The sequence below is a fragment of the Dermacentor variabilis genome, chromosome 4 (genome assembly GCF_050947875.1).
Source record: "Dermacentor variabilis isolate Ectoservices chromosome 4, ASM5094787v1, whole genome shotgun sequence".
NCBI classification, from domain to species: Eukaryota; Metazoa; Arthropoda; class Arachnida; order Ixodida; family Ixodidae; genus Dermacentor; species Dermacentor variabilis.
Window position 1 is genome coordinate 5,420,556 of NC_134571.1, and position 12,891 is coordinate 5,433,446.

The 12,891-nt window shown below is 48.6% G+C and overlaps 1 protein-coding gene across 2 annotated transcripts in view; it reads right to left on the bottom strand.

The window, feature by feature from the left end:
• Positions 1-12,891, bottom strand: part of ds (dachsous cadherin-related 1) — a 210,053-nt gene that overhangs the window by 87,473 nt on the left and 109,689 nt on the right. For both annotated transcript variants that reach the window (XM_075688004.1, XM_075688005.1), the window contains exons 13-14: positions 2,509-2,890; positions 1,366-1,590 (exon numbers count right to left, since the gene is read on the bottom strand). In XM_075688004.1, coding sequence (XP_075544119.1) covers positions 1,366-1,590; positions 2,509-2,890 — 607 coding nt within the window. The remainder of the gene's footprint in view (positions 1-1,365; positions 1,591-2,508; positions 2,891-12,891) is intronic.

Here is a 12,891-nt window from a genome sequence, read left to right on the forward strand (position 1 = left end):
TGTAAATATACTTGTATATAGCTTTTCATCTGCGTCTTCTTACGTAACAATAATAATAATAATAATAACAACAACAACAACAACAACAACAACAACAATAATAATAATAATAATAATAATAATAATAATAATAATAATAATAATAATACACACCGGTTACAATCAAATTACAGAGAAATTGTTCAATTTAATAGCAGGAGCTCAGAAGCCTCCTTTTGAAACAATCCATTTAATTTGTCATTCCTCATAACCTTTGTCATTGGCTTTCGGAGACCTCTCAGTTGGCAAGATAGCACGAGCAGGCTTGTAAACATTACAAAAAAAAGGTTAACTGATTACTAGTATTACAATTACTCCCTTCAAAAACATAACTGATTACAGCAATAAATTTCTACTCCACGAAAGTAACTGAGCATTTACTAAAAAGTAATCAATTACTTTTACGCTACATTTAACCTTTATTAACATAGCATAAGTACAGCAAACAGAACAAGCTGGCCTGCCTATTTCATCCGTGCATCCTCTGCAACTATTCCCATGTTGCCATTATTACTATTATTATTAGATATGGCAACATACAAACACACAAAGGAAACAGGTTGTTTACCTTCACTAACAAATGCTTTTCAAATTTTGCTTTGGTCAATATTCCCTTGTTTTTTTGTCAAAGCTTGAGCTGGAGAAAAGGGCAGTTTTACAACATATGAACACCTAATGCACAGGATGTGGTTAGTACTCAGTGCCACTATGTGCTCCGACCTGGGTCTTCAACGAAGCGCTGCGCTTCATTGTTACTGGGCCTAGACAAAGGCACTCCCAGTACCGTCCAATGAAAAGCTGGAAAAATCATCCTAAGGTGATATTGAATAAACGCGCGAAGTGGCCATTCACTATCGAGCCATAACAGCACCAGTTCAATTTGTCGGCCAATATTTGGTTTAGATCATATAGGGAAATAAACATTCGGTCCAGGGTTTGCCTGTCTAAACATACGCACCTGCAGGCGTTCTACTGTGGTTCCTGTCAAATTCAAGAGCTCAAAGCTGTGTTGCCTATTAGAGCTTGTATTGCCAATAAAGTAACTGATTACATGTAATTCAGTACTGAAAAATGTAACTGAATTAGTGTGAGCATTACTGACTAAAAGAGGTAATCAGTCAATGGCAAAACTGCCAAAAAATATAATCTGAGTAAAAGTAATAATTTACTTACAACTCGTTACATACAAGCCCGAGTACGAGTGGTTACTAGCGCAATGAATGACAAGAAGGAAACAATATAAAGTATAAGTGGTTGCTAGCACAGTAGATAAAAAAGAAAAAGAAACGATATAAAAAGAAATGAATCACTAGGATGCGTGCATACCTGAAGCATGAACTGCGAGCACGGTAGTGCCCACGGGAGCATCCTCAGACACGTTGGCTGCGTAGTGTGGCCGGTCAAAGCGTGGTGGCCGCTGCGGTGCCTCACTGAGGCGCACATGCAGCTCCTGGTGGGCACTGCGACGTGGTGATCCATTGTCGCTGGCAGTTATGTTCAAAGTGAGCCGCTCGGGCAGCTCTGCCAGAGGTTGTGCAACAGTCAGCAGCCCTGCATCAACACATAAGCAATGCAAGGACCACACTGTAGCAGTGCCTCCTGTAAATTAAAGAAGCTGCTGTCTATGAGGTTGCTACACCAAGTGAGAAAATATGAAAAATACCATGGCCATGACCTCAGCATGAGCATCACAATATGTGAAATACTGTATTTACTCACATGATGCTCACACTTTTTCCATGGAAAACTTATGTGCAGTAGCGTGATGTAATAATTGCAGAGGAAAAATTTTTTTATAAGACTTTCTAGGTGCTCAATAGAAAAATAAGGTGGGTGTAGATCGGGGTTCCCAAGCCAGCCACTCTATTGCTGCCCGAGTGCTTGGGCGAGCCGTTTCAGCACAGCATATGTCGCACATGCACCTGTGCGCTAATAAGCTCAACAGAGAAATTCACTCAATGAAATGCTTTGCAGTGGCTGTACGGCACTTGGTGGAGAGTGGAGAAAGTGAAGTTCAATGCACTGCACCCAACAGGCCCAAAAATGGGAGCTCTGGAATCCATTCGTTACACCAATGGCATGAATGCAACCATCAGTCCTTCATTTTCTACAGTCTTTCAGGCAGTTACACCAGAGCTGATCATTTCTCCCATTCCAACTTATTACGTCATTGTATGTATCCTCTTATAGCCTGAATTTTTTCACCCAAAGGAAAACATTCAAATTGCAGTTAGAAATATTTGTACGCAATGTAATAACATCCCACGTTACTCTCACAGCATTTGCTACCCCAGGTGATATTTGCAGACTCATTTAAAAAAAATTGAAATGGGCTACTAGCCCAAAGGCATGCCTTTATATTCGCAGGTTTTTGCACTGAAGAAACTCGGACTTGGCATGCAGAGAAGCAAATAAAGTCGTCACCATAAGCAATGAACACCATGCAAAAGCACCAGGATAGTGACACACCTGTGTTGTGGTCGAGAGAGAAGTAGCCTACATCATTTCCATTTGCTATGTGGTAAGAGACGTGGCCATTTTCTCCAGCATCCAAGTCAATGGCAATGAGTTGTTGTAAGATGGCACCCACAGGAGCATCAGGCGCAATGGTAGCCTCTGCAGTCGAGGCGAAAGTTGGGCTGTGGTCATTGACATCTTCGACGCTGATGTAGCAGGTGACACGAGCTGCCAATGGAGCCCCCGAGCTTGGCTGGTCCTGCGCCTTGACAACAAGCACAAACGAGGCCTGGCTCTCCCGATCCAAGGGTGTGCGCACCATCACCTTTCCGGTGGAAGGCTCCACCTCAAAAGCACCCACAGACGGCCATTCTTCATCCAGCTGGTACACCAACTGCAACAAGCACGTAGTCCGAATATTTTTTTTTTCCGGAGGGGAAAAGGGGAAAACAAGCTTCCCAAATTATATGTATATATAATGTTTGAAGGAAAGGTCTCATAGGTATGGGTGTTTTCTGTTGGAAGAATATGCAGGTGGGGGCACGGCCTTCGTAAGAGTTATATATAGAGTCAGACTGCGATATGGCTGAGATGCAACCATATAGTGGCAACTTTTTTGTAAAAGGGCCATCCTGCAAAAAGAACTACAAAGCTACCCATACTGCCTCACAAAAGTTGGGGTGTCCAGTTTGACTAGGGCAAATTTTTCTTTAACTGTGAAGCATTCTTCCTGCAGAACATTTCCATTGCAGTTTCGAACATGTTGCAGATTCAGGACATACTTGCCTAATGACATGACCTTGCATCCTCAAAGTGGGACTGCAATGGAACAAAGCTCTATTACCATATGTTAACTTCAGAAGTGTGGGCAGGTCGCTATATGATGCTGAATTGGCAAAATTAACACAAGGGCAGAAAGAAACGAATGAAGCACTGTCAATTATGTTTGACTTAGGGGTATGTGGTAGTACAAGTAAAGCATGAAATGAATTCAAGTTGAATTGTACTGTGCAGTAATACAAGCCCAGTATTAGCCATATTCAAATGCTGAAAATTTCTTCTCCCATGTAAACTTCATTGATAAAGAAACTAGTGATGACAAGTGTATCACAAAACAAGTCAGAAACAAGAAAATTAAATTCAACAATGCAGTTTACTAATTACAGTTATTACCACTCTAGAGAGGTAAAAAAATTGCATTAAGGATAAAATACAGTTTAAATGCAAGGCAAAAGAACAGTGGACCATGCTACTAGAAATTTTCTCATTAGTGCTAGTACTAAACTGGTTCCAGCTTCAAAAAAACTTTTACTTAGCAGCAAGCAGCAACCTTGAAGCAGCCTATGAAGCTGCAAACGTCCTTAACTGAGCACGCCACAGAAGAGTCTTGCACGGCTCAAACATTGGCCGGGTCAGGTTGAATTCTATTGGCGTTTACAAGGTGCCCGAGAACGGTTGTTTCACGACGCCTGAAGTGACATTTTGACGAGCTGAGCTGAAGTTTTGCAGCGCGAAACACAGCAAGGACAGTCGCGAGATGCTCAATGTGGGTTTTAAAGGTTGGAGCAAAAACTATTACGTCATCGAGAAACACAGACAGATGGTCCACTTCAAGCCTCGGAGAAGGGTGTCATCATTCTCTCGACCGTTGCTGGGGCATTGCAAAGCCCGAAGGGCATGACTCTGAATTTTAAAAAATTCCATCAGGAGTAATAAAGGTTGTATTCTCACGATCCTTCTCATCAAAAGCAATCTGCCAGTAGCCCGAGCGGAGGTCAATCGATGAAAAATATTTCGTGCCATGTAGACAGTCAAGTGCATCACCAATACGAGGCAATGGATACACGTCCTCCTTGGTGATCTTGTCCAGATGGTGATAATCAACAAAAAATCTACAGGTGTTGTCTTTTTTCTTGACCAGGACGACGGGTGAGGCCCAAGGGCTAGTGGAAGGCTCAATGATGTTCTTTTTCAGCATCTTCGACGCTGCGCTCTGCAGCAGACATGCAGTAGGGGTGGCAATGGATGGGACTTGCATCGCCGGTGTGAATCCGATGAGTGCCTACAGCTGTCTGGCCGAGCACGCGGTCATCGAAATAAAAAAATACCGTATTTACCCGACTGTAACGCAACCCCTATTGTAACGTGAGGGTTGACTTTGAGAGGGCGAAACCAGGAAAAAAAAAGAACACGATTGTAACGCGAGGGTCGACTTTGCGAACGCGCAAGATCAAAGACACAAAAACACGAATGTAATGCAAGAAACCGAAACTATAGAACACGAATGTAATGCAGGAAACAAACTATGGGAAAAGTCGAGAGCAGCTTTATTGAAGTGCCTGCAAACTCTGCCTAATCTTCATCCTCGCCACTGATGTCACCGTCACTGTCATCATCACAGCTGGACTCCTCTGTGTCACTAGTTGTTTCCCACAGCAGATTGTCCTCAGTTCTGTCGAGGGCATTTGAAATGGAACATTTCTTAAATGCGCGGTAGACTGTTTCACGAGACAGCCCGTACCAAGCAGCTGAAACCCACTGGGCAACAGTAGATGCACTCGGGCGTTTCAGTCTCCCTGCAGGTGTTGAGGTAGATCCACATTCAATCCAGTCCCAATACAGTAAAACCTCGTTAAACCGTACCCGCTTAAACAGTAGTTTCGTTTTAAAAGTAGTAAAGTCAAATCCCCGACTCAGCGGCCATTGAACATAATGTGTTTCGTATCCGCATAAACCTTACCAGCTTACTGCGTACGCATCGGTTAAAACGTAGCTTTTGAACTTTTCGTCGCGCAAACTCGGCGCTGCGCCGTCTCCATCGGGCGGCCCGGCAGAACAACACGCCTCAGAGATCGGAACAAAGGCCTCCAAGCGCCCTGTGCGTTTGTGCGTGAAGCCACATCAACATCAACATCATTTCGACGCGGTGCCAGAGAGCTTATGGCGTCGTGCAAGCGAGGACTCGCGTCGTTCCGAAGCTTGGATAAAAAAAGACGCCAGGTGCTCAGCATAGAAGAAAAATTAGACATCGTCCGTGCTATCGAACGTGACACGAAGAAGTGGGCGCTGACACGCAACAGGGATCTTCTGTTGACTACAGTGTGTGGCATTTGGAATGCGAAGAAGTTGCTCGGCAGCGCTGCTGCGACCGCGAAGATATGTCGGCTACGAGGTTCGACTTTTCGCCATCGTTGCCTCTGTTGTTGCCGAAGTGTCGACTAGCGACAGTGACGAGGACGACACGGAAAGCGATAGCGCGGGCGATTCAGCCCCGACAGTGGCATAAGCTGCGCGTTGCATCAGCCTCATGAATGCAATCGTCGCGACGACAATAGGGGCGCGATAACAGAACTATTCCAAATGAAAATTATTCCAAACTCCGGCACCCGTAATGAAAAAGGCGCCCCCGGGACTTCTGCAGCACTATTGCGCACGTGCTCGGTGAATACGTAACGCCAAGGAGGAATCTGCCATGCGAGTGTTTGCCGAGAAGAGGGAGGGGGCTGGCTGAAAAGCTGGCACGCAGCCTCAGTAAGTTTGAGGCCGCTGTCGTTGGCGTGCTAGGCCGCTGCGGCATCAAACGAAAATAATGCTTTTGTCGCGCGAAGTGAATAAATACTGCATGTTTTTTCCCCTTTCATCGCACTCTGTCTGAGTTCCGTTTTCGACAGGTAAGTGGGCGATCTCATTCGGTTAAACAGTACTACCGTTTAGTACGTACCTTTCTCGAGCTCCGGCCAACTACGGTTTAATGAGGTTTCACTGTACAGCTGCCGCAAGCGATCCTTAGACGGCTTGTTCAAGCAAACATCCAAGGGCTGAAGAATGGACGTCATTTCATCCGGTATAACAACCAAATGCGTTCGGTCACGCTGCAGCTTTTCTTTCACGCTGGGTGTGAGGTAACCTCAAAAAGAATCCAATGCCAATATTGATTCTGGATGTAGCAATGCACCTGGCCTTCGGTCTCAAATGCTGGAAATCCAATCTATGACGAATTCCGAGTCCATCCAGCCTTTTTCGTGGCAGCATACGACAACATTGTTTGGAAATGTTTCTTTCAGGATAGTCTTCCGGCAAAAAATTATGAAGGGAGAGAGCTTGCGACCATCAGCCAAACATGCGAGCATAACTGTTATCCGATTCTTTTCGTTTCCAGTGTTTCTAATCCGAACTTCATGTTCACCAGACTTGTGCACTGTCCTAACCATTGGCATATCAAGGCACATGGGGGTTCGGTCCACATTCCCGATGTGTCCAAGAGGCATGTTGGTAGAGCTGTGGAGATCAATGACATACCGCTGAAATGCGAGGTTTCGACTCGAAGTCCTCGAGTAGTTTCTGACAAATCGAGGTAGTGTGTCGAAGGGAAAAATTGGCCCTTCGCATGAACTTCTTTATCCAGCTGCGTGATGCCTTGAATTGGTTTGGTGCCAAACCCGCGTCTCGTGCAAGTTCACAAGCTTTGCACTGAAGCATTTCAATGCTCACACTAAGAAGCCGGGGGCGTTGTTCACCAACGAAGTCCGCAAGACGACGCTCCAAATCCGGGAAGTGGCCTTTCTTGGGCCCAAGGGAACCTTTTCTATGACTGTTGCAATTGAACCACTCCTGGCGATGATTCCTCCACCCCCTCATCGTCGATTCGTTGATGTCCAGGCTTCTTGCGGCTGCTGAGTTATCGACTTTTTTGGCGAGTAGAATAGTATTGCGTTTGAAGCCAGCAGTATACTGAGTGTGAGAGCATGCCATTTTGGATGTAGGTACATTAAGCAGGCAGGAACAGACCACAGTGTCTAAGCGCTGAACAGACAATACTGCTATGCACTGCCTGAGGAATCGGTGGCGTGGGTCACGTGGTACTATCATGGAAACAAGTGCCCAGGACGCGCCACCAGTGGCCCGCCCAAACTGATTGCTACGTCACTACAATCACCTAGTGGTGAGAAAAAGGCACGTCCATTTTGCGCGCCAAAGGGTGCTCGTCGTAGAATCACCTAGTGGTGAGAAAAAGGCGCGTCCATTTCGCGCGCGTTTGGTCCCTGCTAGGTGACTCGTAGCTGGCACGCTCTCGTTGGTGTCGTTTGCTCTGCCTTTTTCATGTTTGCACCACATTCGCAACTCGCCCTGGCCGCGGTTCACATATTAATTGACCGCTGAATTTCGAGCGTGCGAATTTTAAGGAACAGGTCAATTGACACACATGTAAATGCGGCACATTAAGCGAGCTTAATAATGAGTGTTTGGTGCCTTTCTTAGCATTTTTATACCTAGTATTCGAATGTAATGTGGGGGGTGACTTTTCACTTCTATTTTTGGTAAAAGAACTAGCGTTACATTTGGGTAAATACAGTATTGCGGTAACTAAACAGAATGCGCCTAAGGTCTTCAGTTTGAGCTGGAGAGAGGTTGGTAGCCATCATTTTATTGACGTCTTGGTAGGGTGATGAAGCCGAACGGGAACACGCGACGATAGGGCTGACAGAGGCAGAAATAGTGGGCGTGAGCGGAGATATCTCGTACCCATGCACAGGCGCCAGACAGGCCACTGTCATGTTACCAGGAAGAATGTGCGCAACAGATCCAAAGTTGAGAATGGGAAACCACGGAGAAGTATCGACAATGGTGACAACGAGACTTGGGAGCACGACGCCATGCAGTAGAATAACGTCTACAAGTGGAGAGACATTGTAGTCGCCATCAGGAACATGTGGTTGAGCGGTAAAAGGCGCAGTAGTAGCAGCTTGAGGCAGCAACCGGGCGAATTCTGTAGAACACAGGGACGGATGATGGGCATCAGAAACAAAGTAGTTGTCAGAAGGAAGATCCAGCTGCATGACACCTGTAGCGTAGTCTATTAGGGCAGAATGGGTTGAAAGAAAGTCCAGCCCCAAAATCAAGTAATGTGGACATCGCTCCAACGCAATAAATAAGACGGTGGTTTGATGGCCGGCATGTTACTCGTGCTGTACACATGCCGACAACCGGTGGTGCACTGTCGTCGGTAACATGTACTGTGCACGGTACAGCAGGTGCAGGGACTTTTCTGAGTCTTTTGTGAAGGAAGGCCCTCATTACAGACATCTGCGTTTCTCTGTCGACGAGACCATGAAGTTGCACTCTCAGACACAAAGATGGCGCTGGCCATGTAAACCAGGGGCTGTAAACTAGGGGCTCCCAGTTTGAATTAACCGTCATGGATACCGACCCATTTGAATTATCTGGAGTTTTACACCACTGAAATATACAGGGCTGTGCCAGGACCAAGGTGTCAGTTCGAATTAACTGTAAGCTCGAATTAACAGAGTTTGAATTAAGAGCTTTTATTGTTCTCTGTTTCAGTAGTTGTGTGTAGCACTGTGGATGCTACAGGCTTCTTTGACCAATCAAGGGGGCGAACACCTTGAAGGTGCCCTTCCGTGACCTGTCGTCTGCTAGCGGTGAGTGCTGCAGTGCAGCTGGTGGCAGGATTTACTACTACAACTGCAAGTGCGCAGCGAGATCAGCTGTTGTGACAGCAGTGGTAGGCAATTCGTTGTATATTCGCTCCGACACCAAAAAAAGCATACGCATTCAAGATATTTAGAGATACAGAGAAGAAGGAGGGTGCTGCAGAGACAGCAGAAGCAGAGGATTCGGAAGGAGTATTTGGCCAGTGTGTCACACGGGATGGTGGTGGCATCTCTTGATTTCTCTTGTAAAATCCACTTGCACACAGTGAGCTCGCCGACATTCCTAAGTGCAGCCACTTACCGCATTACACACATTTACTGCGCTCTTTCCACACTGTACCAAGCATGTTCATTACCAACTTATTTGTTGCTTTCACGTAATAAAGCAGCTTGGAATGATACCATGTGAGCAAGTCAGCGGACGTAATTTTAACAAAGGATGAAGCACTACCCAGGAGGGAGTCGTCTGTGGTGTTGCGGCTGTGTCAACTACATGTATGAATTTAGTCCCTGTAAAATCAATTAACTGTTCGTACTTTTTAAATCCAAATAAATGTCTGTATGGCAGCACTACATTAATTTTTTTGTTCTGTGCACATCTTCAATTGAACAAGTGGACAACTCTATTTTCAGTATCATAGAGCCTCAACACATACTTTACTAAAGAATGAAGCAAATTCGCAGAATAAACTGCAGCTGCAGCCTGCACAGAAACTTCCAATTAAACACCTGCCGACAAGTCCACTTATCAAGGCCATTTAGTCGTTCAACAGGTTTCGAGCTGTAACACGACAGCTTGCTGCACAAGAATCTGCGCTCGCAGGTCGCATAGCCTTGACTCTGCTGCATGGAACTACTGAAACAGTGCATAGTTTGTGGGGTCTCTCCTCCCGTACTCTTGCGACAAAGGAACGACAACACAGTAGTGCAAACAATCACAAGGGCATTTATTGCACTTTTCATAGATCAATGCCGGCTAGCCGAGTTGCTATCCACAAAACATGCCAATGGGCGCGCGACAAATCTAGAAGTCCGACTTACCGCGAACGCACCGCGAGCGAATATGTTCGCCCCATGCTGGATCCCAACGCCTGGTCATTCGCGTGTGCGGTCACGCGGACGGTGGCGCATTCCAAGGCAGCCACGCGAGGCGGTCTCGCAGAAGCATGGGTCGGCGCGCGGGACGTCCACGCTGTTCCCCGACCCGCCAGGAAAGAGACAGCCCGCCGCGCGCGGAATGTCCGTGCGCGGAATGTCCGCGCTGTTCGCCGACCCGCCGGGAAAGCGCAAGCGCCTTGTCTCTCGGCGCCCAAGTAACCCCGCAGCGGCGCGACACTCGCACCATCTCTCGCACCGCGCTTCAACCACATCGACCGCCGCGCGCGTCACGCTGGCCACGCGGCGAAGCGGGATTGCAGGAGATGGGGGAAAACAAGATATCTGGGGACGCGCGTGAGTTGCGCATCCCCACATCCCCCCACCCTTAAATCACTTCTAATTCCGGCGAAACATGCGACACGGTCTAACATTACCCCTTGCTTCGCGAACAAGATAGTACATGCAACAGTGGTCGCGCAGAAGAAATGTCTACACGCTGTCCATAACATGCGAGCCGACTGTCCTTGGGTACACCGCTGGCGTCCGCCGGTCACAGCAGCAGCTTTGCGACTCGACGGCACGATCCCAGGCCAGGACTCTGGAGACGACGACGCAGTAGTCGGTACGAGCAAGCGTCGCTTGTGTCGACGCGCCCTGCTGGCAAGAGCCGCCGTAGCTGTCGGTGACTGCCGGCTCTTCTGTCCGCCGCCGAGGGTTGCGAGCTGCATACAAGAGGCCGCCGAAGTTGCCGCGCCGAACTGGCCACAGCATCACCATCGCCCGGGGTGGCTCGATCGTAGTCCGGGGCAGCAGCGCAGACGATGTGCAGGTGACAGCAAGTCAGGGGTGACTCCAATCACGCTGCGTACACTCAACACACTCGGCAAACACTAAAGTAGTGCAAGGGAGAGGAATTCTGCATGCGTATCGCCCACGTGGTACGATGTTCAACTCGGCTAGCAAAGATCGGGCAGCTACTCAGATGCTAAGTTCACGTGAACGAAGCTCGCTTCCTTGAGTCGAACGAGTAATTTCAATTCGTGCGAGGCTAAATAGAATGAGGGAAGCAACTTGCAACACCTCAACGCCACGATCCACCAGGTTGTGTCCCTCCACGTGCGACAGGCAGCTTCGTAAAGCCTTATGGTAAGTTCACACTGAGGAATCCGGCGTCTACAGCGAATGGAATTCTCCTCCCGCCGAAAATCGCGTAGTTCACACTGCTTGCGGACCGCGCCGCCGGAAACACATACATCGCCATCTGCCCCATAAAGTGCCAACCTCCAATCAAGCGCAGGATATCCCGGATGTTTGCGTGGCTCGAAATTGCGCAGTTGTCTCCGCTCGCGTCGAGTTCGCGTGTTTATGTTGCGCGTCTCCACCATTACTTGGAAAGACAATGACGAACCCTGAGCAAGAAGAGGCAGTACTGCTCGGCCTGTTGGCAAGCATCTTTCTGGCGATGCACGACGCGCAGAAGCATTCGCCGAAGCTCACGACCGATCTTGTGCCACAAGTCATCCTTCAGCACGTTGTCTTTGTGCTTCAAGTGGTGCTTATCGTAGAGGACTGGGTGGTTGCGCACCAGTTCGATGAGCATTTCGGATGTCGCGGTGGACTTTGATGACTGCGACGACTGCGACATGACGTGAGACTCGGCCGCCATCTTTGGAAGTTCTGTTTCGCGCTCCCCGATTGGTCAGCGCCGCGCGGCGGCGAGGCAATCCGGCGGCAGCTGCCGCAAAAATCGGTACGGGAGCGATCGGCGCGGAAGGGGCTATTCTGACGGATCTCGCCGCCGCCGAACTGGGCGCCGCTCCAGACGCCGAATGTCTCAGTGTGAACGGGGCATTAGGCCTAAAGCGTCGCTACCCTGACAACAACCGGCATCCAAAAACAACCCCCAAAATGAGCGCAAAACAGGCAGCCGTGAGGAGACGTCAGCTCTGTGAGGTGGTCCTACTCCGCTCGGTGCACACAGCATCCGAGTTGACGGCGCCCACCGTCCCAGACGGTGTCGGAGCGCCCGGTGCCAGGCCGCAATACCAGTCAGCCCGTAGTGGCACCCGTGGCCCGCGGCCACCCGGCTCCCAGAGCCGCGACTTCATCCGAGTCAAAGAGATAGAAGAAGCTATTTACATAAGAAATTCGGACCACCCACGATGCTTCCGTACTCACTCGCTTCAGGCTTGGCAATGCTCCGCGGGCGCTGAGCCTCGCTCTCCCAGGATGCAGACCACGTGGCTCTCGTACCGACGAATGTCATTAAAGAAACACTTGCGAAAAGGCTTAGCATGTTGACATGTTCAAACACACTACAGCCACCATCACGTCGCTCAAGAAAGCACGCCGCCGACGCTAGCGATCAAAATTTACGCTAGGCCTACGCTTCGGTTCAAACAAAGGTCTCGAACGAAGCAAACTGTTAAATCTATCGTCCGATGTCCCAAGAGTCCCACGTTGGGCAGCCAGATGTGGGGTCTCTCCTCCCGTACTCTTGGGACAAAGGAACGACAACACAGTAGTGCAAACAATCACAAGGGCATTTATGCACCTTTCATATATAGATCAATGCCTGCTAGCCGAGTTGCTATCCCCAAAACATGCCGATGGGCGCGCGACAAATCTAGAAGTCCGAGTCACCGCAAACACATCGCGAGCGAATATGTTCGCCCCATGCTGGATCCCAACGCCTGGTCATTCGCGTGTGCGGTCACGCCGACGGTGGCGCGTTCCAAGGCAGCCACGCGAGGCGGTCTCGCAGAAGCATGGGTCGGCGCGCGGGACGTCCACGCTGTTCCCCGACCCGCCAGGAAAGAGACAGCCCGCCACGCGCGGAATGTCC